The sequence below is a fragment of the Melospiza georgiana genome, chromosome 33 (genome assembly GCF_028018845.1).
Source record: "Melospiza georgiana isolate bMelGeo1 chromosome 33, bMelGeo1.pri, whole genome shotgun sequence".
In the NCBI taxonomy this organism is placed as follows: domain Eukaryota; kingdom Metazoa; phylum Chordata; class Aves; order Passeriformes; family Passerellidae; genus Melospiza; species Melospiza georgiana.
In genome coordinates this window covers 2,130,308-2,152,267 of record NC_080462.1, presented here as the reverse complement: position 1 = coordinate 2,152,267, position 21,960 = coordinate 2,130,308, and the positions used below count along the sequence as shown (strand labels likewise).

Here is a 21,960-nt window from a genome sequence, read left to right as displayed (position 1 = left end):
GGCGGGGCTTAGAGGGGGGGCGGGGCCGGGGCGCGGGGTGGGAACGGGGGGCTCAAAAAGGGGGATGAAAAATGGGAGAAAAACGGATGAAAAATGGATAAAAACTGGATCAAAAGTGGATGAAAAGGGGGTGAAAAAGTCCCTCGGCCCCTCCTGCCCAGACCCTCCCAGCCCCTCTGCCCCGGGGTAGCTCAGCCCCCGGTACCGGTGCCACCCCAGCCCTGCCACGCTGTGCCCCCCAGTCCCGCTGCCCACTGCCCCCAGCCCCACTGTAGGACCCCCCAGTTCCGCTACCCCCTTGTCCTCCCCCGGTTTCCGATGCTCCAGGGCCCTCAGCCCCCCCATTCCCGCTGCCCCCCGGTCCTGCTGGGCTCTGCCCCCCGGTCCCGCTGCCCCCCGGGAGCCCCCGGTGCCCCCCAACCCCCGATCCCCCCCCGTCACTCCCACGCAGGGCCGGGCTCTGGATGCGCCGTGGCTGATTCATCCCGCTCCAGCCCCCCCCGCGCCCGCAGCTGCCAAAAATAGCGCTGCGGGAGGGGGGGGACCCTCCACAGCACCTCCCGCCCCGCCCGCCTCACCGGCGGCAGGCCGGGATGGCGGCCACGGGCCGCTGGCCCCGACAGCCCCATCCCCGGGGCCGCGGCAACCGGGACGAGCGAGCCCACGCGCCGGTTGGCACGGTAAAACGGGGATGGAGAGGGGTGGGATAGGGGGGTCCCCGCTGAGAGGGGGGGGTGAGGGGACAGCCCCCCGGGTCCCGGGCTCGGGGGGGTCTCACGGAGGGGACCGGGAGGATTTTCTCCCGTTTTACCGGCTGGTCGGAGCGGGATGAGCGGCTGTCGCCATGGGAACCGGGCGGGCGGGGATGGGGGCGCCGGTGGGGATGGGGTGTGAGCAGCGATGGGGGGTACCGGTGGGGATGGGGGTACCGGGAAGAATAGGGGTACCAGGAAAAATGGGGTACCGGGAAGAATGGGGGTACCGGGAATAATGGGGGTACCAGGAATAATGGGGTGTGGGCAGAGATGAGGGTACCGGGCAGGGATGGGGGTACCAGGAATAATGGGGGTACCGGCAGGGATGGGGGTACCTGCAGGGATGGGGGTACCGGGAATAATGGGGGTACCTGCAGGGATGGGGGTACCGGCAGGGATGGGGGTACGGGCAGGGATGGGGGTACCGGCAGGATGGGGGTACCGGCAGGGATGGGGGTACCGGCAGAGATGGGGGGGTACCGGCAGGATGGGGGTACGGGCAGGGATGGGGGTACCGGCAGGGATGGGGGTACCGGGCAGGGTTGGGGGTACCGGCAGGTATGGGGGTACCGGCAGGATGGGGGTACGGGCAGGGATGGGGGTACGGGCAGGGATGGCGCTGTGGGCAGGAGAATCAGGTGGGGCAAAGGGAGGAGGATGAGGAGGGGGCGCAGGAAAGCATTTGAGGAATGGGATTTGGGGGCGCAGGCACAGCCTGGCGAGCTCGGGAACCCTCATTTAGCGGGGAAACTGAGGCAGGGAGAGGGGGCACCCCATCCTGGGGCTTTGGGGGTCTCAGCGCACCCTCTCCCCTCGCAGTGAGCGAGCGCCACCCGCACCCCCCGTGAGCCCGGCCATGCCCAGCGCCGCGGTGCCCCCGGGGGCGCTCCCCATGATCCCGGCCGAGGGCTCGGCGCTGCTCCGCGCCGTCTCCCAGGGCAAATTCCGCCTGACCCGCCTGCTGCTCGAAGGGGGAGCCTACATCAACGAGGGCAACGCGGCGGGCACCACGCCGCTGATGGCGGCGTGCCGGGCGGGCTACGCCGAGCCCCCCGAGCAGCCGCGGATGGTTCAGTACCTGCTGGAGAACGGCGCCGACCCCAACATCCCCGACAAGGCGGGCAAAACCGCGCTGATGCACGCGTGTGCCGAGCGAGCCGGCCCCGCCGTGGTGGCCACGCTGCTCGCCCACGGCGCCGACCCCAGCGCCCGCGATTACGGCGGGGGCTCGGCGCTGGTCTACGCCCTGGAGCGGGGGGACCGGGAGACGCTGCAGGTGCTGCTGGACGCTTGTCGGGAGCGAGGCCGCGATGTCATCATCATCACCTCGGCCACGTCGCCCCGAGGCACCAAGACCACCCGGCAGTACCTGAACTCGCCGCCCTCGCCCGCTCTGTGCGCGTCGCCGTCGCAGGTGCAGGTGCGGGCGGCGGCGGCGGCGTCGCCGGGGGCCGGCGGGAGGGATGAGGAGCGCGATGTGTTCCGCTTCCCTCCCGCCGCTCCGGAACCGGCCCGCGCCGGGCCCAAGCGGCAGCTGAAGAGGCTCAACTCGGAGCCGTGGGGGCTGGCGGTGGAGGGGGTGCGGGGGGGACCCTCGGAGGGGACGCAGGGACCCGCAGAGGGAGCGCGGAGAGCGTTAGATGAGATGCGGGGACACCCCGAGGGGACGCGGGGACCCTCGGAAGGGTCGTGGGGCTCTCCTGAAGGGACATCGGGCCCTCAGGAGCAGCTGGCAGCAGGGCTGGAGGGGCTGCGGCTGCGCCCCCGCCGGCACAGCGTGGAGGGACGCGATGTCTCGGGGCTGCCCGGAGCCGCCTGGGCAGAGCGGGTGCCCCCCGTGCCCGCCCCGGGGCGCTGGGTTCCCCCCGATCCTCCACGGGGCAAACCCTTGCGCCGGGACCCCGCTAACCCCGAGCTGGGTAGCGCTGCCGGGCCGCTGCGGCACCCGGCGGGGCTGCTGGAGCGCCGCGGCTCCGGGACGGTCCCGCCGGAGCCGCCGGGCCGGGCGGGGCTGCTGCCGCCGCTGCCGCCCCGAGCGCTGCTCCGCCGCCACTCCATGCAGCCGGAGGCGCTGCGGAACCTCGGCGCTTTCTGCGGGGGGCTGGGACCCGAGCCTGGCTCGTAGGGACCCCCCCTCAAGGCCAGGACCCCTTGGGGAAAGCCTGGCCCTGCTCTGAACCCCGCTGAGGGTCGATTGTTCCATTCCTCTGTCGGCGCAAACTGCACGAGCCCCAATTTGGGGAGCTGGTGGGCGCACCCCAAGTGCCAGGGCCCCCCCAGGATCCCCCTCCTGCTCCTGCCTCATCCTCCCAGCAGCTTTTTCCCCCAGGGTCTGGCGTTGAAGGCCCCAGTGTAGCTCAGTGGATGTGAGTGAGGGGTGGTGGGCACATCTGTGGGGTTGGGGGCGTGGCTGTTGCATCCCAGTCTCAGTTTTAAGGGAAAAAAAAGAGGTTTTTTTTGAGATCTGAGTTGTTGTACTGCCAGGCTGGGAGGGATCCCCAGGATCCTTGGGGATCCAGCAGCTTGGATGGAGAAGGATTTTAGGGAAAGGGGCACGGGAGCTTTAATGAAGGACAAAGAACAAGAAGACAAACTTAGACAAAATCTTGTTATTTGACACAAAACAAGGAATGCCCAGTGGGATAAATACCATGGGAGATTCAGAAACCATTTGCCTGGAGCATGGAAAAAAAAAACTCCCAGGATATTCTGGGATGGGGAGCTGGGAGGGATCCCCCCAAACCCAAGGGAAATCCCCCCCAACCCTCCGAAACTGCTGCTTCCCTCATACTTGTCCTTTGAAAACAATAAAATTCCATAAAACCCACATTTCCCCGGGGGATGGAGCTGGCTTGGCTCCTCCAGGCTGTGTACAGAGCCCAGTTTGCCCAGTTTGCCACCAGTTTGGAGGTGGAACATCAGTGGGAGGAGGTTTGGATCCATCATCGGCGGCGCCGGTCCGGGCTGCGGCTCCGCCGGCGGCCGCCCCTGGAAAAGAGGGAAAAGTGGGGAAGGGAAAGGGGAAAAAAAGGGGAAAAGGGGGAAAAAATAAGGGAAAAAAAGGGTGAGGGAATGGGGAATGTAAAGGGGGAAAGGGGGAAAGGGAAAAGGAAAGGGGAGGGAGGGGAAAAGGGAAAAGAGGGTAAGGGAATGGGGAATGTAAAGGAAGAAAAGGGAGAAGAGAAAGAAGAGGGAGGAAAGAGGAAAAAGGGAGGGAAAGGGGGAAAGGAGAGGGAAAAGGGGAAAGGAAATGGAGAAAAGGAGAAGGAAAGAGTACAGGAAATGGGGAAAAGGAAAAGGCGGGGAAAAGGGTACGGGAAATAAGGGAAAAGAAAGGGAAAAAGGGAGGGGAAAAGGTACAAAAAATATGGGAAAGGAGAGGGAAAAGGGTACAGGAAATGGAGGAAAGGAGAGAGAAAAGAGTACAGGAAATGGGAGAAAGGAAAGGGAAAAGGGAGGGAAAAGGATACGGGAAATAGGGAAAAAAGAAGGAAAAGGGTACAGGAAATGGGGAAAGGGAAAAGAAAAGGGGAATGGGAAATGGGGGAAAGGGAGGGAAAAGGGAAGGAAAGAGGTACAAGAAATATGGGAAATGAGAGGGAAAAGGGTACACGAAATAGGGGAAAAGAAAGGGAAAAGGGAGAGAAAAGGATACAGGAAATGGGAGAAAGAAGAAGTGCAGGAGAAGACCATTTTGGGGTGTTTATCCCTATTTTAACCCCGCCACCCCCGGAACGATGCACAGAATTCCCCCATTCCCCTCGCCCACGCGTCCCTCCCATTGCCAGCTCCTGGAATTCCCAGGAATTCATTCCCTGGAGCTCCCAGGATTTTCCTCACCTCCTCTTGCCCTTGGGGGGGCCCCTGACGAAGCACCAGTCCACGCTGACCGGCTGCCCCATGAGCTCCTGCCCGTTGAGCCCCTCCATGGCCGCCTGCGCCTCCTTGTAGGTCTCGTACTCCACCAGCGTGTAACCCTGGGGGGAACGGGGCACAGCGGGGCTGGGAACGGGACAGAAACCAGGGGAACCCGGGTTTGGGGTGCACGGACCCCTTAACATCCCAGGTTTAGGGTTGGGAATGGCACAGACACCAGAGAAACTCAGCTTTGGGGTGCACAGACCCCTTTAACACCCCAGGTTTAGGATTGGGCATGAACCTGGACATCAGAGGAACTCCCAGCTCAGATTTGGGGTGCACAGACCCCCTGAGACCCCAGATTTAGGACTGGGAATGCCCCCAGACACTGGGAACTCCCAGCTCGGGTTTGGGGTGCACAGATCCCCTGATATCCTGGGTTTAGGATTGAGAATGAACCCAGAAACCAGGGGAACTCCCAGCTCAGGTTTGGGGTGCACACACGCCCTGATACCTCAGGTTTAGGATTGGGAATGAGCCCAGACACCAGGGGAACTCAAATTTGGGATGCACAGAGCCCCTGACACCCCAGATTTAGGACTGGGAATGCCCCCTGGCATTGGGGGAATCCAGCTCCCACCCCAACCCCCAGCTCAGTTTTGGCTTTTGGGGTGCAGGAACCTCCCAATAAACCAAAGCTGAGCTGCAGAACTGGGGTGCCCCCCTGGCACCTCATACCCTGGAGCCTGGGGGGGTCCCCAAAAGCGCCCCCTCCTCACCTTGAGGTAGCCAGTGCGCCGGTCCAGGTTCAGGTGGATGTTTTTGATCTCCCCAAACTCGGCGAATCTGTCGTGCACGTCCTCCTCCGTGGCCTCCTCGTGCACCCCTGTCACAAACAGGATCCAGCCCTCCACGGCTGGGCAGGGAAAACTGGGGTCACAGGGCTGGCAATGCAGGTTTGCACCCCAAAATCCTTGTGGGGTTTGGGGGCAGGTGAGATTTGGGGGAAAGTGGGGAAGAACCATCCCAACGTGGCCTTAATCCTTCTTTCTTGCTGCGCTGGGTCCCCAGTTTGGGGTTTGTCACCCCAAAATCACTCCTTTTTCAGCTAGGAAAGGGAGATGAATGTCCAAAACCCCCAAATCCTGGGTGAGGTTGGGGAAAGCTGATCCCAGCAGGGCTGAACCCAAATCCAGATCCCATTTCCCATGGGCAAAGTGACCATGGTGACATCTGGGATGTCATGGGGCTCTCAGGAAGGAAAATCTCCCCCAGATTCCCCCATTTCCACTTTGGGAAAGGGGATTTGGAGCTGGGGTTTGCCCTAAAATAAATCCTGGGAATGAGGGGAGGGGTTCTCCCAGCCTAAAATAAATCCTGGGAATGAGAAGGGGAGGGAAGTGATTGTTCCAACCTGGGAATGAGGGAAGGGATTTTCCCAGCCTGAAATAAATCCTGGGAAAGAGGGAAGAGATTGTCCCACCTAAATTAAATCGTGGGGAGGGGAAGGGAAGAGATCCTGGAAATAAAGGAAGGGGAAAAAAAAATTATCCCAACATAAATTAAACCCTGGAAATGAGAGAAGGGAAAGGATTGTCCCAGCCTAAATTAAATCTTGGCAACGAGGGAAGGGATAGTCCCAGCCTAAAATAAATCCTGGGAAGCAGAAAAAGGGAAAGGGAATGGGAAAGGGAGGTCCCAGCCTAAACTAAATCCTGGGAATGAGAGAAATTTTGGGAAGGGAAATTTTGGGAAGGAAAGTTTAGGAAAGAGGGAAGGGAAGGAAAGTTTAGGAAAGAGGGAAGGGAAGGGAAGGGAAGGGAAGGGAAGGGAAGGGAAGGGAAGGGAAGGGAAGGGAAGGGAAGGGAAGGGAAGGGAAGGGAAGGGAAGGGAAGGGATTGTCCCAGGCTAAATTAAATCCCTGGAATGAGGGAAGGGATTTTCCCAGCCTGGGAATAAGGGAAGGGATTGTCTCAGCCCAAATTAAATCCTAGGAATAAGGGAAGGGACTGTCCCAGCCCAAATCAAATCCCTGGAATGAGGGAAGGCACTGTCCCAGCCCCCTGGGAGCCCCGCAGGTCCCCAGTGTCCCCTCACATCTCTGCGGCCCCGGCTCGTCCCCGTCCTGCTCCACGCTGTCGTAATCTTCGCGCACCCGGGCACGGGATCCTTCCTCTGGGGAAACAAAAACGGGGGGAAGAACGGGAGCCCCGAACCTCAGGGGACACCCAGAGGGCCGGGGAAGGGCTCTGGGGGTGTTCTGGGGTCTCACCTGAGCCGAAGCCGCGGCCCTTCCGCTTCTTGGCCTTCTCTTTCAGCTTGTGGATGCTCTCTGTGGGGAATGGGGGTCATGGGGTTTAGCAGGAGCAGGGAGACCCCCAGAGAGGGATGGGACCCCTCAGCCTGGCTGGGAGGGGCTGGGGATGACCCTGGGGTGGGAATGACCCCCCTGGGAATGACCCCCCTGGGATGGGAATGACCATTGGGATGGGAATGACCCCCTTGGGAATGACCACTGGGATGGGAATGACCACTGGGGTGGGAATGACCATTGGGATGGAATGACCACTGGGGTGGGAATGACCCCCTAGGAATGACCACTGGGCTGGGAGTGACCACTGGGCTGAAAATGATGTCCCTGGGTCGGGAAAATCCCACCCGGACCCACCGGTCGAGAAAGAGCCACCCCCGGGCAAGCCAGGACGGTCTCCCCGTAACGGGAATGAACCCCCCCGGGCCGGACAGGGCCCCCCGAGTCCCTCCGGGCCGGGAACGGACAGCAGGACCCATCTCCCATACCGGGAACGACCCCCCGAGCCAGGCGTGACCCCCCAGCACCGAGCAGGACCCCCCTGGCACCGACAGCAACCCGCGCTCCCGGCCCGGGCTCTCCCTGAGGCCGTCGCGGCCGGAGGCAGCGGGAGCGGCTCCGCTGAACCGGGACCCGGCCGGATCGCTCGGCGGGGCCGCTCTGCGCCGGGCGGTACCGCCGCAGCCCCGCGCTCACCGTCCCCGTCCTCGTCCATAGCGAAATCCTCTCCGCCCGCCTCATGAAGATCCAGCACGTCCGCCATCTTGCCGGGAGTAGCGGGGCACGCCGGGAGCGCGCCGGAAGTGGGAGGGAACGGGGCGGAAGTACCGGAGCGACCATATTGGGAGTGTGACGGAACTATGGGCGCGGCCATATTGGGAAGGGCGCTGGGCGGAAGTGCCCCGTCCGCCATCTTGAGAAGGTCGGGGCGGTTCTTTTTTCCCCGGGAATTTTGAACCCCGAGAATTTTGAACCGCGGGAAGTTCGAATCACGGGAATTTTGAACCCTGAGAATTTTGAACCGCGGGAAGTTCGAATCACGGGAATTTTAAACCCTGGGAATTTTGAACCGCGGGAATTTTAAACCCTGGGAATTTTAAACCCCACACACCAACGCGGCTTAAAGCAGTTTCTGGGCACGACTGTCTCCCCGTCCCCCCCCCCCTCCCCCAAAAATGAGCAAGAGCACCAAAGTTAACCAAAATCGCTGGGTTTATTGTAGAAAATCCACAGTAGTGTTTATCGCATAATTCCACTGCCTCAACAAGAAGCACGACTTTCCCCATACTGAGAAAATCTGAATTTTGTTAATTTTACGCCTTCCACAGAGATCCAGAGCCTCCAAACTGGCGCCTTGATCCCACAATCAATGGAATATGTTTTTTTCCCTTTTATTTTTATTTTTTTTTTAATTCCACAGTGATGGAACTCCTAAAGTCCTCCCAGATTTATTTGGAGCATAAAAAACTGGGATGAGCTTCAGGGATTCCCATAGGTGTAAAATAAATTGCAGGATTAACTCCATGTTATTCCTAAATCAAATTTTTCCAATATTTCAGGAAAATTACACCCCACAACCCCCCCCCCCATCCCTTTTAAAATCCAATTTCCAGCGACACTGAACGTTATTAGTGTTTGTAAAAAGTATAAAAAAATATATAAACCCCCAAAATAAGCTTGTTAGGATGTGGATATAAAAATGGGGTACCTACAGATAATGGAATTATTCCAATTTTATCCTAAAACAATGATTATTGCTGGAATATCCTGTGGTCAGGCAGAGGGAAGGAGGAGGGTGGGAACAGTGGAATCTGCAGGGTTTAAGGGGATGAGAAGTGGGAAAAGCTCTAAGCTGGGGTGAAAAAGGAATTCTGGCTTGGAATGCAGTTTGTACTCCCAGTCTGCTGGGGAAAAGGGGAGTAAGATGGAAATTTCCACAGATAAACTGACATTTTCTTGGGTGGACTCGGAGCTGTTTGAACAATTCCATGCCATTAAAGGGGTTTTAAAGCTAAATATAGTCTAAATTCCATACGGATACAAAGGATAAGGAATGATTAGTGCAAATCCCTCCCTCATCCACAAACTCTCCAAGACTTTTCCAACCTTCCAATGCTGATGTTTGCCTCCAGACAGGGCAATTCCATGGGGACAACTGCAGATCCTGGAATGCTGCAGGCTGATCCCAGATTTAATTCCAAATGCTGCAGTCTGATCCCAGTATTAATTCCAAAATTAAATCTGGATATTGCACACCTTGGCACTCACTCATTTAATTAAGGAGCTCATCAAGGAGCTCTAATTGATCCCTTTTGCAGGAGGGAGAGGATCCAATGGGATTTCCAGAGGAAACACTGGATTCCATGGAATCCCAACTGCTCCAGCAATGATGGAGTGAGGAGAGGACAAAACCTGGGATCTGAACCCCGAAAATAAGGGACAAGAAAAAATCTGTAGGGATTATGAGGGAACAAAAAGTTCCCTAGGGAATAAGGAGTTCTCAAGGGAGGAATGAGGAGGCTGAGAAGCAGCTCTAAAACCAGGATAAAACTGCTAAAATCCATTCAGGAGCTTTTCCCCTAAATTTCTTCTAAATGTGCAAACGGGCTGGGATTTGGGGAAAGGGTTTTGGGGATCAACCAAGGGTGGGATTTTGGGGTTCAGCAACCAGAGGAGTGTAAAAATTTCCCTGGGGAATAAGGAGCTCTGAAGGGAAGAACGAGGAGAAGCTCTAAAAACCAGGATGAAATTTGCTAAAATCCATTCAGGAGCTTTTTCCCTAAATTTCCTCTAAATGTGCAAACGGGCCGGGACTTGGGGAAAGGATTTTGGGCATCAACCAAGGGTTGGGATTTCGGGGTTTCAGCAGCCAGAGGAGTGCGCTGAGCCCAGCTGGCCAGCTGCCAGCAGCAGGATGTCCTTCTTCTCCTTGTGGAACCTCAGCTCCTTCCCGGCCAGCCGGGGCCTCGTCCAGCTCGCGCTCGGTGGCCGCCAGCTCCCGGGAAAGGGCGCCTGGAATGTTCTGCTCCCGGTTCACCCAGTCCAGGGCCATCTGGTTTCGGATGTCATCGTCCAGAGCGCGATGGGAGTAGTGAGCCAGGACTTCCTGGCGGGAATGGGAGGCAGAGAATTGTTAGAATTGGGGGGAAAAAAAAACCCCATATGGGCACGCGATAGAATTGTTAAAATTTGGAAGGAACTTTAAGGGAATGAGGCTCTGTGAAGGTTGAGCTAGGACAGAGGTTGGGCAGAGTTAATTAATAAAGCAGGGGTTTGTTAAAAGGGTATTCTCAATGGATGCGCCTTGGGCAGTGTGAGAGCCCAGGCAGGGCTATACCCAGGATGAACCAAAATGGTCACAAAATGGACCCAAAATGGTCACAAAATGGACCCAAGATGGACCCAAAACGAACTCAAGATGGGTCACAAAATGGACCCAAAATGAACCCAAGATGGGTCACAAAATGGATCCAAGATGGACCCAAAATGGTCACAAAATGTACCCAAGATGGACCCAAAATGAACCCAAGATGGGTCACAAAATGGACCAAAGATGGGTCACAAAATGGTCACAAAGTGAACCCAAAATGGGTCACAAAATGGACCCATGGTGGGTCACAAAATGGACCCATGGTGGGTCACAAAATGGACCCAAAATGGTCACAAAATGGACACCTGGTCACAGGGTCTCTCACTTTTAGAAGTTTTGATCCATTTGCATATTGGAGTTAATTGTCCAATTACAGCTCCACCACCTGAAGTCCCATTTTCCTTGTTTTCTCTCTTCAGTCCGCATTGTTTATGCTCTTGGGGCTGAGGTTTGGATCAATTTGGATCATTTGTCCTTCACAAGGCCTCAGGGGAAGCTCAGGAATGGGAAGGAGCAGCAGGATGGAGTTGGGACTCACCTGGCGTGAGCACTGACGTTCCCTCATGGCCTTCAGGCTCCCGTTCCAGTGCAGCAGCTGGAAAACTGTCATCAGCTCCTGGCATGGCAAGAGGGAGGGTTTAAAATATAAAATATAAAACCACCAGATGTGCTGGGATTGCTCAGGGCTGGGTGATTTCCACTTGTGTGTTTTGGAAGGTTGGTACCATAAAATATTCTTTAATGCATGAGAATAAATTCTCGTAAATGCTGGTGGTACACAGAGCAGCAAAATGATAGAATATAGTGATATAGGCACCTCATTAAGGAATTCTACATTTAAAATGAAATGCAGTGACTCTCTAAAGTGGGAGGGTCACTAAGAGAATGTTTGCTTTGCAAATACAGGTACATATATTTATATCTCTAATATATTTATAACACATATCTATAATTCTATATATGTGTGTAATGAGAGCAGATATTCCATTTCTAGCTGTTCTAATCTTGATCCACGTTCCAGAACCTTCCCTTGGCAGCTCAGGCTTCCCATTATCCAGATGTTTTTCCCACATTCCAGTGGGATACCAGGTTGTGCTTTGAGGTCAGGACATCCCAAACCCACCACCAGTCTTTGGGGGAAATATCTTCCCATCTTGTGGGAGCTCCTGCTCCCCTGTTTTTAAGGACGAATCCCACTAATTAACTGGATTACTGCAATTAGGACATTTGGAAATATCAGAGTGACAGTGAGTAAAAAACAATTCTAAGGGAATAATTGGAGTTACCCCAAATCTGAGCAGAATCAGAAGGAAAATCTGAGTTAATTTCTGTGAAGGTCTGCCCGAAATGAACGGGTGACGACGAAGGATTTTCAGATGGACTTCTACAATTTCCCATGGAAAAAAACTAAAAATACACCTGGGAGACCAACCCAAACATCCCTTAAGCAAACCAGGAGTGGGAGCTGGGCAGGAGAGGACACAAAGTGGACACAGCACCTGGAACTCCAGCATGGATTTCCCCTTGTTGGACTCCAGCATGAAGCGGAAGGCCCCGATCCCGGTGTTGGGGTTATCGGCCTCCTCCCGGTTGCCCTGCAGAGAAACCCCAGCTGTGGAGCTGCCACTGCCATCCCTGGGAATTCCCACTCCTGGAATTCCCAGTGGGATCCAGGAGAGCCCGATGGCAGCACAGGCTGAGCCGTCACACGTGCGGATGTGACAGCATGCTCAGACAGAGAGGAGCTAAATAATATTTTCCAGAATTGACTTTGGAAGCTTTAGGGGAGCTGGAGATAAACAATGGCAGCCAAATATGAAAAATAACCTGCAGCTGGTGGTTTTTTAACAATCTGTTTTGCATGGAATTAAAAGTAAGTTTAGAAATTACAAATAAATTTAGAAATTAGAAATAGTTGGCTTCTGATTGTGATGGGCATGAATTATAACATTTGTATTGCCTCACCCTACACATGAGACTGAAAATGAAATTAGAAATAAGTTTGGAAATTAGAAATAAGTTTAGAAATTAGAAATAAGTTTAGAAATTAGAAATAGTTGGCTTCTGATTGTGATGGGCATGAATTATAACATCTGTATTGCCTCACCCTACACATAAGACTGAAAGGGCAACTAGAAATAAGTTCAGAAACTGGAAATAAGTTTAGAAATTAGAAATAATTAGCTTCAGATTGTGATGGAGTGAATTACAACATTTGCCTGTATTGCCTCACCCTACACACAAGACCGAAAACAGAATACATTTTTTTAAACCGCCTCTAAATGACCCCACGTCAGGGTCAGAGAACGGCCCAATCTGACCCAAAAAAAAGACCAAGCAAGCCCCCCCTGCTCACGTTGAAGGACGCCAGGGCCTCGGAGACGCTCTTCTCGATGAAGTCGTCGGTGATGCGGCGCGAGGGGTGCTCGTTGAACACGGAGTTCATCAGCGCGATCTTGGCGGCGCTGCGGCGCGCCTCGGCCTTGGTGGGACAGAACTGGGGACACACGGCCACGCTGGGGACACCCCGGGAGCCCCGCGCACCCCCAGGGCACCAGCAGCGGGGGCTGGGGGGGGGAGCGAGGGAATGGCACCCCCAGAATCGGAACTGCACCCCCAGAATCACAATTGCACCCCCAGAATCAGAACTGCACCCCCAGAATCACAACTGCACCCCCAGAATCGGAACTGCACCCCCAGAATTGGAACTGCACCCCCAGAATCACAACTGCACCCCCAGAATCACAATTGCACCCCCAGAATCGGAACTGCACCTCCAGAATTGGAATTGCACCCCCAGAATTGGAATTGCACCCCCAGAATCACAACTGCACCTCCAGAATGGGAACTGCACCCCCAGAATGGGAACTGCACCCCCAGAATCACAATTGCACCCCCAGAATCGGAACTGCACCCCCAGAATCGGAATTGCACCCCCAGAATCACAATTGCACCCCCAGTATCAGAACTGCACCCCCAGAATCGGAACTGCACCCCCAGAATCACAATTGCACCCCCAGAATCAAAACTGCACCTCCAGAATCGGAACTGCACCCCCAGAATCGGAATTGCACCCCCAGAATCACAACTGCACCCCCAGAATCACAATTGCACCCGCAGAATCAGAACTGCCCACAGCGTTGGGGATTAATTTGATTGAATTGATTTTTTCAGACCCAAAGTGTTGTCAAATTCCCCTCTGAGATCAGGATTTGGGGACAGAACCAAAGGAGGTTCAGAACCTCCTGTTGCACTGTCAATTAATTTATTTTAATTAATTTTTCACACTCAAAGTGTTCCCAAATTCCCCTCAAAGGCCAGGATTTGGGGGCAAAACAAAAAGAGGTTCAGAACCTCCCGCTGCACTCTCGATTAATTAATTAAATTTAATTTAATCCTGGGAAGGAGAAGGAATGATCTAATCCTGGGAGGGAGGAGGAAGGATCAAATCTTTGGAAGGAAAAGGATCGAATCCTGGGAAGGATCAAATCCTGGGAAGGAAAAGGAAGGATCTAATTCTGGGAAGGAGAAGGAAGATCAGATCCAGCCAATCCAACAGTTTTCCCTGATATCTCCTCTCCTACCTCATCTGTAAGTGACCAGACCAGGCAATAAAGGACACCAAAACCCCACAATCCACAGCCAAATCTTCCCAGATTGGGGATTTACAGAATCCAGGAAAAATTTGCAATTAAACCTCCTTGCAACTAAAGAGGTTTAGAGGCAGATGGAGGGAGGAGAACACCCAGCAGGGAGGAGATATTTGGGAAATTATCCTGGTGGGGTCCTGGAGGGGCATTCCCAGGAATTTCCTTGCAACTAAAAAGCCAAATCTTTCCAGATTGGGACCTGATGAGGATTTACAGACCAGGAGCAACTTGCAATTAAACCTCCTTACAAATAAAAAGGTTTAGAGCCAAATGCAGGGAGAACTACACCCAGCAGGGAGGAGATATTTGGGAAATTATCCTGATGGGGTTCTGGACGGGCATTCCCTGGGCATTTCCTTGCAACTAAAGGGGTTGCACAATCCACAGTCAAATCTTCCCAGATTGGGGATTTACAGACCAGGAAAAATTTGCAATTAAATCTCCTTGCAACTAATGAGGTTTAGAGGCAGATGCAGAGAGGAGAACACCCAGCAGGGAGAAGATATTTGGGAAATTATCCTGGTGGGGTCCTGGATCAAGGAATTTCCTTGAAACTAAAGAGATTTAGATGCAGATACAGGGAGAACACCCAGCAGGGAGAAGATATTTGGGAAATTATCCTGGTGGGGTCCTGGAGGGGCATTCCCAGGAATTTCCTTGCAACTAAAAAGGTTGCACAGTCCACAGCCAAATCTTTCCAGATTGGGACCTGATGAGGATTTACAGACCAGCAGCGACTTGCAATTAAACCAAGAGGTTTAGAGGCAGATTCAGGGAGAAGAATGCACAACAGGGGAGGAGATATTTGGGAAACGATCCTGGTGGGGTCCTGGACCCAGGAATTTCCTTGAAACTAAAGAGGTTTAGATCCAGATACAGGGAGAAGATATTTGGGAAACGATCGTGGTGTGGTCCTGGAGGGGCATCCCCCAGGAATTTCCTTACAACTGAAGGGGTTTAGAGGCAGATGCAGGGAGGAGAACACATAACAGGGAGGAGATATTTGGGAAACGATTTTGGAGGGGCATTCCCGGGTGGGGACGGTACCTGGAAGCTGCCGAAGCAGCTGCCCCCGGGCAGGGTGACATAGCACACGTAGGGGGGGCTGGCGGCCGGCACCATCTCGTAGAGAACCAGGGCTCCGTTGCGCAGCTCGGCCCCGCGGGATTGCTTCATCTGCCAGAACTCCTGCAGCGCCTCCACCACGTTCACTGCCCGGGGAACCGCGGGGAGAGGGGATGGGGCATGGGAATGAGGAATTGGGGTGTGGGGAATGAGGAATTGGGGCATGGAGAGAGGGAAAAGGGGCATGGAGAGGAGGAATTGGGGTGTGGGGATGAGGAATTGGGGCATGGGAATGAGGAATTGGGGTGTGGGAATGAGGAATAGGGGCATGGAGAGAGGGAAAAGGGGCATGGAGAGGAGGAATTGGGGGGAAGGAAGGATGGAAGGAAGGATGGAAGGATGGAAGGATGGAAGGAAGGAAGGAAGGAAGGAAGGAAGGAAGGAAGGAAGGAAGGAAGGAAGGAAGGAAGGAAGGAAGGAAGGAAGGAAGGAAGGAAGGAAGGAAGGAAGGGAATGGGGCACGAAAAGAAGGAATTGGGGCATGGAAAGAAGGAAAAGGAGTAGGGGGTGAGGAGGAAAGGAATTGGGGCATGGAAATAAGGAAAAATGGCAAGGGGGGAAGGAAAAGGGGGTGAGGAAGGAGAGAAGGAAGGAAAGAATTGGGGCATGGAAATAAGGAAAAGGGGGTGAGGAAGGAAGGAAGGAAGGAAGGAAGGAAGGAAGGAAGGAAGGAAGGAAGGAAGGAAGGAAGGAAGGAAGGAAGGAAGGAAGGAAGGAAGGAAGGAAGGAAGGAAGGAAGGAAGGAAGGCATGGGAAGAAAGGGAATGGGTCACGAAAAGAAGGAATTGGGGCATGGAAAGAAGGAAAAGGAGAAGGGGGTGAGGGAGAAAGGAATTGGGGAATAGAAATAAGGAAAATGGAAACGAAAATAAGGAAAAGGGGGTGAAGAAGGAAATAAGGAAAAAGGACACGGAAATAAAGAAAAGTGATAAAATGGAATAAGGGACAATCGCCCCCCGCCCAGCCCGCTCTATCGGCTACCCCCGCCCCGCTCACCGCGGCCGTAGCCCTGCGTGTGCTTGGCGAAGCTCCGCACCACGGCCTCCACCGCCTCCCGCAGCACCGCGGGCGGCCCGGGCACGGCCCCGGCTCCCGGCCCGGGGGGCGCGGGGGGGCCCTGCAGGCCCAGCGGGGGCGGCGGCGGCGGCAGCCCCAGCCCCGGGCCCAGCCCCGACCCCGCTGCCGGTGCCGGGCCGAGCCCCGCAGGAGCCCCGGTGAGGCCGGGCCGAGCCCCGCGGGGCCCGGTGCCCACCCCGGGCTGCAGCCGCTGAGCCCGCACCGCCTCCATAGCCGCGCTCCCTCCTCAGCGCCGCGCTGTCAATCAGCGCCGCTCGGAGCTCAGCGAGCCAATAGAAGCGCCGGATCGGGGAGGGGGAGGCGGGGAAAGCATCAGAAGACCAATCAGAACGCGGTGCGCGGCTGGAGGGGCGGGGTCAGGGCGCGGCGCACTCACCCACTAACACAAATAGCGGTGTGTGGTCGTGGGGCGGTAACGGGGCAGGGATTTGGTGCCCATTGACCAATAGAATTGCATAATTCGTTTGATTGACAGAGGAATAAACAAATCAAAATGCAGAAAACACAAATTAGCAGAGATGACGGCGCGGGATGACAGCCCCATTCTTATTGATCAGCAGAAGCAATTAATGACAAAACAAACCAATCAAACTCTTGTACCCAGATTTAAAGGCGGAGATTACCCTGCTGCCCACTCACGGGCTCTGTTTTGGTACAAGTGGGTGGCTCCGCGCTCCGCCAATGGCAAGGAGCCGCGGCTGTGACGGAAGTGACGCCGCCGTACCGGGCTCGGTACCGGGCCCGCGCCATGGAGGCCTGGGTGCGCTTCAGCGCCCAGAGCCAGGCCCGGGAGCGCCTCCTCAGGTGCGGCCGCGGTTCCGCGGGCAGGGGAGGGGGGTCACGGGGGTCCCGGGGCGGAGAGGCGATCCCAGAGAACGGGGGGTCCCCGGTGATGTCCCCGGTGATGTCCCCGGTGCCCCCCGTGACTCCCTCGTTGTCCCCAGGGCCGCCCAGTACGCCTGTGTGTTGGCCGGGGCTGCGCTGAGCCGCTCCGGGGGCAGCTCCGGGACCCTGAGCCGGCTGCAGCAGCTGGAGGCGCACCTGAGCCTGGGCCGCAAGCGTGAGTGGGGCTGGGGGGGGGGACAGGGCGGGTTTGAGGGGGGGATTTGGGGGTCTCGCACCCCCGGTAACCCCCCTGGTGTCCCCCACCTCCTGTAGTGCTGCCTTTGGGGCGTTTTGAGGGGGGATTTTGGGGTCTCAAACCCCCGGTGTCCCCCTCTCCCTGTAATGCTGCGTTTGGGGGGCTCGGCTGAGGCGGTGAGGGGGGATCAGGGTGGGTTTGAGGGGGACATTTTGGGGTCTCACACCCCCGGTGTCCCCTCTCCTCTGCAGTGCTGCGTTTGGGGGGCTCAGGGTGGTTTTTAGGGAACATTTTGGGGTCTCACACCCCTGTTTCCCCCCCCCCCTTTTGCAGTGCTGCGTTTGGGGGGCTCTGGGGAGGATTAGGGTGGTTTTGAGGGGACATTTTGGGGTCTCACACCCCTGGTTTCCCCCCTCCCCATTGCAGTGCTGCATTTGGGGGGCTCTGGGGAGGATCAGGGTGGTTTTGAGGGGACATTTTGGGGTCTCACACCCCTCTTTTCCCCCTCCCCATTGCAGTGCTGCGTTTGGGGGGCTCTGCCGAGGCCCTGGGGGGCGCCCAGCGCTCGCTGCACCTCCCCGACCCCGTGCTGCGCTTCTGCCTCACCCTGTCCCACCTGAACCGCGCTCTGTTCCTGGCCTGCGACAACGTCCTGTGGGCCGGGAAAAGCGGCGTCCTGCCCGGCCTGGCCATGGAGAAATGGAGCCAGAGGTCCTTCAGGTGAGACAGCGGGGTTGGGGAGGATTCCTGAGGGTTCCCTCCCTCAGGCTCCTCAGGTGTGTGTGGGGTGGGCAGGGAATGGAATTACCCTGGGTTAGATAAGGAGTGGGATTCCCAAGGGAGAGCAGAGAACGGGATTTCTGGGTGAGAGCAGAGAATGGGATTCCTGAGAAGAGCAGGGAATGGTGTTCCCCCGAGGAGAAAGAGGAGTGGAATTCCACAAGGGAGGGCCGGGAATAGGATTTCTGAGGGGAGAGCGAGGAATGGGATTTCCAAGGGAGAGCAGGGAGTGGGGTTCCCCTGGGGAAAATTAAATAATGGAATTCCTGAGGGAGAGCAGGGAATGGGGCTCCCCGTGGGAGGATAAGCAAGGGAATTCTCCAGAGAGAGCAGGGATTGAGGTTCCTGAGGGAGAGAGAAAATGAGGTTCCTGAGGGAGAGCAGGGAATGGGCTTCCCCTGGGGAAAATAAATAATGGAATTCCTGAGGGAGCGCAGGGAATGGAATTCCCTTGGGGAAAATAAATAATGGAATTCCTGAGGGACAGCAGGGATTGGGATTGCTGAGGGAGAGCAGGGATTGGGGTTCCACTGGGGGAAAATAAATAATGGAATTCTCAAGGGAGGACAGGGAATGGAGTTCTTATGGGGAAAAGAATGAAATTCCTGAGGGAGAGCAGGGAATGGGGTTCCCCTGGGGAGAAAGAGGAGTGGAATTCCCAATGGAGGGTAGGGAATAGGATTACTGGGGGAGAGCAGGGAGTGGAGTTCCCCTAGGAAGATAAAGAATGGGATTCCCCTGGGGAAAAGAAAGAATGGGATTCCCAATGAAAAGCAGGGAAATGAGATTTCCAAGGGAGAGCAGGGAATGGGGTTCCCCTGGGGGAAAATAAATTGAATTCTTGAGGGAGCGCAGGGAATGGAGTTCTTATGGGGAAAAGAATAAAATTCCTGAGGGAGAGCAGGGAATGGGGTTTCTCTGGGGAGAATAAGGAATGGAATTCCTGAAGGAGAGCAGGGAATGGGGTTCCCCTGGGGAGAAAGAGGAGTGGAATTCCCAATGGAGGGTAGGGAATAGGATTACTGGGGGAGAGCAGGGAATGGGATTCCCCTGGGGAAAAGAAAGAATGGGATTCCCAATGAAGAGCAGGGAATGGGATTCCCCTGGGGAGAATAAATAATGGAATTCCCAAGGGAGGACAGGGAATGGAGTTCTTGAGGGAGAGCGGGGAATGGAGTTCTTATGGGGAAAAGAATGAAATTCCTGAGGGAGAGCAGGGAATGGGGTTCCTCTGGGGAGAATAAGGAATGGAATGGAATGGAATGGAATGGAATGGAATGGAATGGAATGGAATGGAATGGAATGGAATGGAATGGAATGGAATGGAATGGAATGGAATGGAATGGAATTCCTGAGAAAAGCCGGGAATGGGGATCCCCCTGGGGGAAAACGAGGACCGGAATCCCACGGGCGAGTTTAGACTTTCCCACCCCCTGGGCATTTCTGTAGCTCCTGGGAGCATCCAGACCCTCGTGCTGCCCCTTCTCCCCCTCTCTCTCTCTCCCCCTCAGGTACTACCTGTTTGCCCTGGTGGTGAACCTGAGCAGGGACGCCTACGAGCTGCGACTGCTGCTGGAGCGCGCCGGGGCCGCCCGCAAGCGCGGCCGCAGCGCCGAGAGCCGCGCCCAGCCCTGCGCCCAGGGCCGGCTGCAGCAGCTCCGGCTGCAGCTGCAGCTCCAGCTGCACCTCCTGCTGCAGGTGCTCAGGGACAACCCGCCCCTGCTGCTGGACCTGCTCAGGAACGCCTGCGACCTGGTGATCCCCCTGGAGAGGCTGGGGCTGTGCAGGAGCAGCCCGGCGGTGGTGGGGTTCTGTGGGCTCAGCTCGTCGCTGCTCTCCATCATCACCATCCTGCACCCCTGGCTCAAGCTCAAGCCATGAATTTCTTGGGGATTTCGGGGATTTTTTGGGATTTTGGGGGGTTTTGGCACCTCTGGACTTGGCTGGTTGGTGCCATTCCCTTCATTCCTGACTCTTTGGAGCCACAAAGTTCCAGCATTGGATCCCACAAGGGGCATCAGCTCCCAAAATGTGTTTTTTTCCTATTGACTTTTAAGGAAAAAAAGGAGGAACATTGAACCCCCATTCTGTCTGGGAAGAGCCTTTGACACGGAACAGCTAATGGGAATATTTGTGGTTGGAAAATGTGGGGTTCTGTGGGATCACCTTGTCCCTGCTCTCCATCCTCACCATCCTCCACCCCTGGCTCAAGCTGAAACCATAAATTTCTTGGGAATTTTGGGGGGTTTTGGCACCTCTGGAAGTGCCATTCCCGTCATTCCTGACTCTTTGGAGCCATGAGGTTCCAGCATTGGATCCCACAAGGACATCAGCTCCCAAAATGTGTTCTTTCCTATTGACTTTTAGGGAAAAAATGGGGTCTCAAAATTCCCCCTTTCTGTCTGGGAAGAGCCTTTCATGTGGAGCAGCGAACAGGGAATATTTGGGGCTGGAAAATGCGGGATTGGGGCTGGAAAATGAGGATTTCTGGGTGCTTCTCATGGTTTTTTGGGGAGTGAAGCCATGGTTTTGGGGTGATTCTGGTGCCAGATAATGAATACAACCCCAAATTGTTTGGATAATTTTTTCCTGCCTTATAAAAAAATCTGAGTGCAGGGAGAGGAGAGTGGGAAAAAATCGGTGTCAAGGATAAATCCATGGCTTTGGGGGCTCCAAATTATTAAATTCCAGAGGCAGGTTGTCCCTGGAAGAGCAGAAATATCTTGAAGGATTTTTGGAAACTCCAAATTAAATTCTAGAGTCAGATTTTCCTTGGATCTCTCCCTGGGAGAGCAGGAATTTTTGGGATATTCTTGAATTCCAGAAGCAGATTGTCCGTGGGAGAACAGAAGTAGGTTTGAGGATTTTTGGGAGCCCCAAATTATTAAATTCCAGATTGTCCCTGGGAGAGCTGGAATATCTTGAAGGATTTTTGGGAGCCCCATCCTGAGCACCTGGGCTGTGCCAAAGGCTTTTCAGGCATTGAAGGCTTTGGAGCAGGGTGTGAATCCCGGTGGGAATTGGGTGGGGAGCACTCCAGGGGATCCCACGTTTCAGTGTAATTAATTAATGAATAATTTAATGATTAAAGTGCAGCAAACACTGCCTCAGACACTCCTGGAGCTCTTGGGGCTGTGCCCATTCCCTGGTTCAGTGCCCAGCACCTCTGGGGGAAGAAACTGGGTCTGATGCCCCCAAAACTGGTTCTGATGCCCACCTAAACTGGTTTTTAATGTCCACCTAAACCTGGTTCTGGTATTAAACCTGTTTCTGATACTAAACCTGGTTCTGATCCCTACTTAAACCTGGTTCTGATCCCCACCCAAACCTGGTTCTGATGCCCACCTCAACCTGGTTCTGATACTAAGCCTGGTTCTGATACTGAACCTGGTTCTAATCCCCCCCTAAAACTGGTTCTGATAATAAACCTGGTTCTGATGGCCACCTAAACCTCGTTCTAATGCTAAACCTTGTTTTGATACTAAACCTGGTTGATATCTCACTAAACCTGGTTCTGATCCCCACCTAAACTTTGGTCTGATACCCCCATAAATCTGATTCTGATGCCCACCTAAGCCTGGTTCTAATGCCCCTCTAAACCTGGTTCTGATACTAAACCTGGTTCTGATATTAAACTTGGTTCTGATCCCACCTAAACCTGATTCTGATGCCCACCTCAACCTGGTTCTGATGCTAAAACTGGTTCTGATTCCCCCTTAACCTGGTTCTAATACTAAACTTGGTTCTGATGGCCACCTAAACTAGATTTTAATGCCCCTCCTAAATTTGGTTCTGATATTAAACCTGGTTCTGGTGCCCCCCTAAACCTGGTTCTGATGGTCACCTAAGCTTGGTTTTAATGCCCACCTAAACCTGGTTCTGATATTGAACATGGCTCTGATCCCACCTAAACCTGGTTCTGATGGTCACCTAAGCCTGCCCCTGAACTGGGG

The 21,960-nt window shown here is 55.0% G+C and overlaps 4 protein-coding genes and 1 long non-coding RNA gene across 5 annotated transcripts; 2 read left to right on the top strand and 3 right to left on the bottom strand.

Annotated features, from left to right (window-relative positions):
* The first annotated feature begins 443 nt into the window (after positions 1 to 443).
* Positions 444 to 3,584, top strand: ANKRD34A (ankyrin repeat domain 34A). Its single transcript, XM_058042817.1, has 2 exons — positions 444 to 680; positions 1,575 to 3,584. Exon 2 carries the CDS (start codon positions 1,612 to 1,614, stop codon positions 2,878 to 2,880), a length of 1,269 nt encoding a protein of 422 aa, XP_057898800.1. The 5' UTR covers positions 444 to 680; positions 1,575 to 1,611; the 3' UTR covers positions 2,881 to 3,584.
* RBM8A (RNA binding motif protein 8A) lies at positions 3,350 to 7,792 on the bottom strand. The gene is made up of 6 exons (XM_058042904.1): positions 7,621 to 7,792; positions 6,886 to 6,945; positions 6,711 to 6,788; positions 5,393 to 5,529; positions 4,596 to 4,732; positions 3,350 to 3,743 (listed from the first exon to the last, which is right to left on the bottom strand). The coding sequence occupies exons 1-6, from the start codon at positions 7,685 to 7,687 to the stop codon at positions 3,698 to 3,700; spliced, it is 525 nt and encodes a 174-aa protein (XP_057898887.1). The 5' UTR covers positions 7,688 to 7,792; the 3' UTR covers positions 3,350 to 3,697.
* A 1,900-nt stretch (positions 7,793 to 9,692) lies between these two features.
* LIX1L (limb and CNS expressed 1 like) lies at positions 9,693 to 16,357 on the bottom strand. The gene is given in 7 exon segments (XM_058042849.1): positions 9,693 to 9,885; positions 9,887 to 10,030; positions 10,833 to 10,910; positions 11,794 to 11,889; positions 12,651 to 12,791; positions 14,992 to 15,155; positions 16,066 to 16,357. Coding segments are annotated over 7 exon segments (1,014 nt in total). The 3' UTR covers positions 9,693 to 9,786.
* A 497-nt stretch (positions 16,358 to 16,854) lies between these two features.
* PEX11B (peroxisomal biogenesis factor 11 beta) lies at positions 16,855 to 20,062 on the top strand. The gene is made up of 4 exons (XM_058042890.1): positions 16,855 to 16,950; positions 17,091 to 17,206; positions 17,746 to 17,947; positions 19,519 to 20,062. Exons 1-4 carry the CDS (start codon positions 16,895 to 16,897, stop codon positions 19,886 to 19,888), a joined length of 744 nt encoding a protein of 247 aa, XP_057898873.1. The 5' UTR covers positions 16,855 to 16,894; the 3' UTR covers positions 19,889 to 20,062.
* Positions 20,063 to 20,906: 844 nt separating this feature from the next.
* Positions 20,907 to 21,634, bottom strand: LOC131095310 (uncharacterized). The gene is made up of 2 exons (XR_009115841.1): positions 21,579 to 21,634; positions 20,907 to 21,488 (listed from the first exon to the last, which is right to left on the bottom strand). It is a non-coding gene; the product is annotated as an uncharacterized LOC131095310 (long non-coding RNA).
* Positions 21,635 to 21,960: the final 326 nt, after the last annotated feature.

Excerpts from the sequence above, each read along its gene's own strand:
- ANKRD34A (XM_058042817.1), top strand. The coding sequence starts at position 1,612 with ATGCCCAGCGCCGCGGTGCCCCCGGGGGCGCTCCCCATGATCCCGGCC.
- RBM8A (XM_058042904.1), bottom strand. The coding sequence starts at position 7,687 with ATGGCGGACGTGCTGGATCTTCATGAGGCGGGCGGAGAGGATTTCGCT. Across the intron at positions 4,733-5,392 it reads GGCGCACTGGCTACCTCAAG|GGTTACACGCTGGTGGAGTA; the intron begins GTGAGGAGGGGG and ends CGTTCCCCCCAG. Across the intron at positions 3,744-4,595 it reads CCCCCCAAGGGCAAGAGGAG|GGGCGGCCGCCGGCGGAGCC; the intron begins GTGAGGAAAATC and ends CCTCTTTTCCAG.
- PEX11B (XM_058042890.1), top strand. The coding sequence starts at position 16,895 with ATGGAGGCCTGGGTGCGCTTCAGCGCCCAGAGCCAGGCCCGGGAGCGC. Across the intron at positions 17,207-17,745 it reads CCTGAGCCTGGGCCGCAAGC|TGCTGCGTTTGGGGGGCTCT; the intron begins GTGAGTGGGGCT and ends TCCCCATTGCAG. Across the intron at positions 17,948-19,518 it reads TGGAGCCAGAGGTCCTTCAG|GTACTACCTGTTTGCCCTGG; the intron begins GTGAGACAGCGG and ends TCTCCCCCTCAG.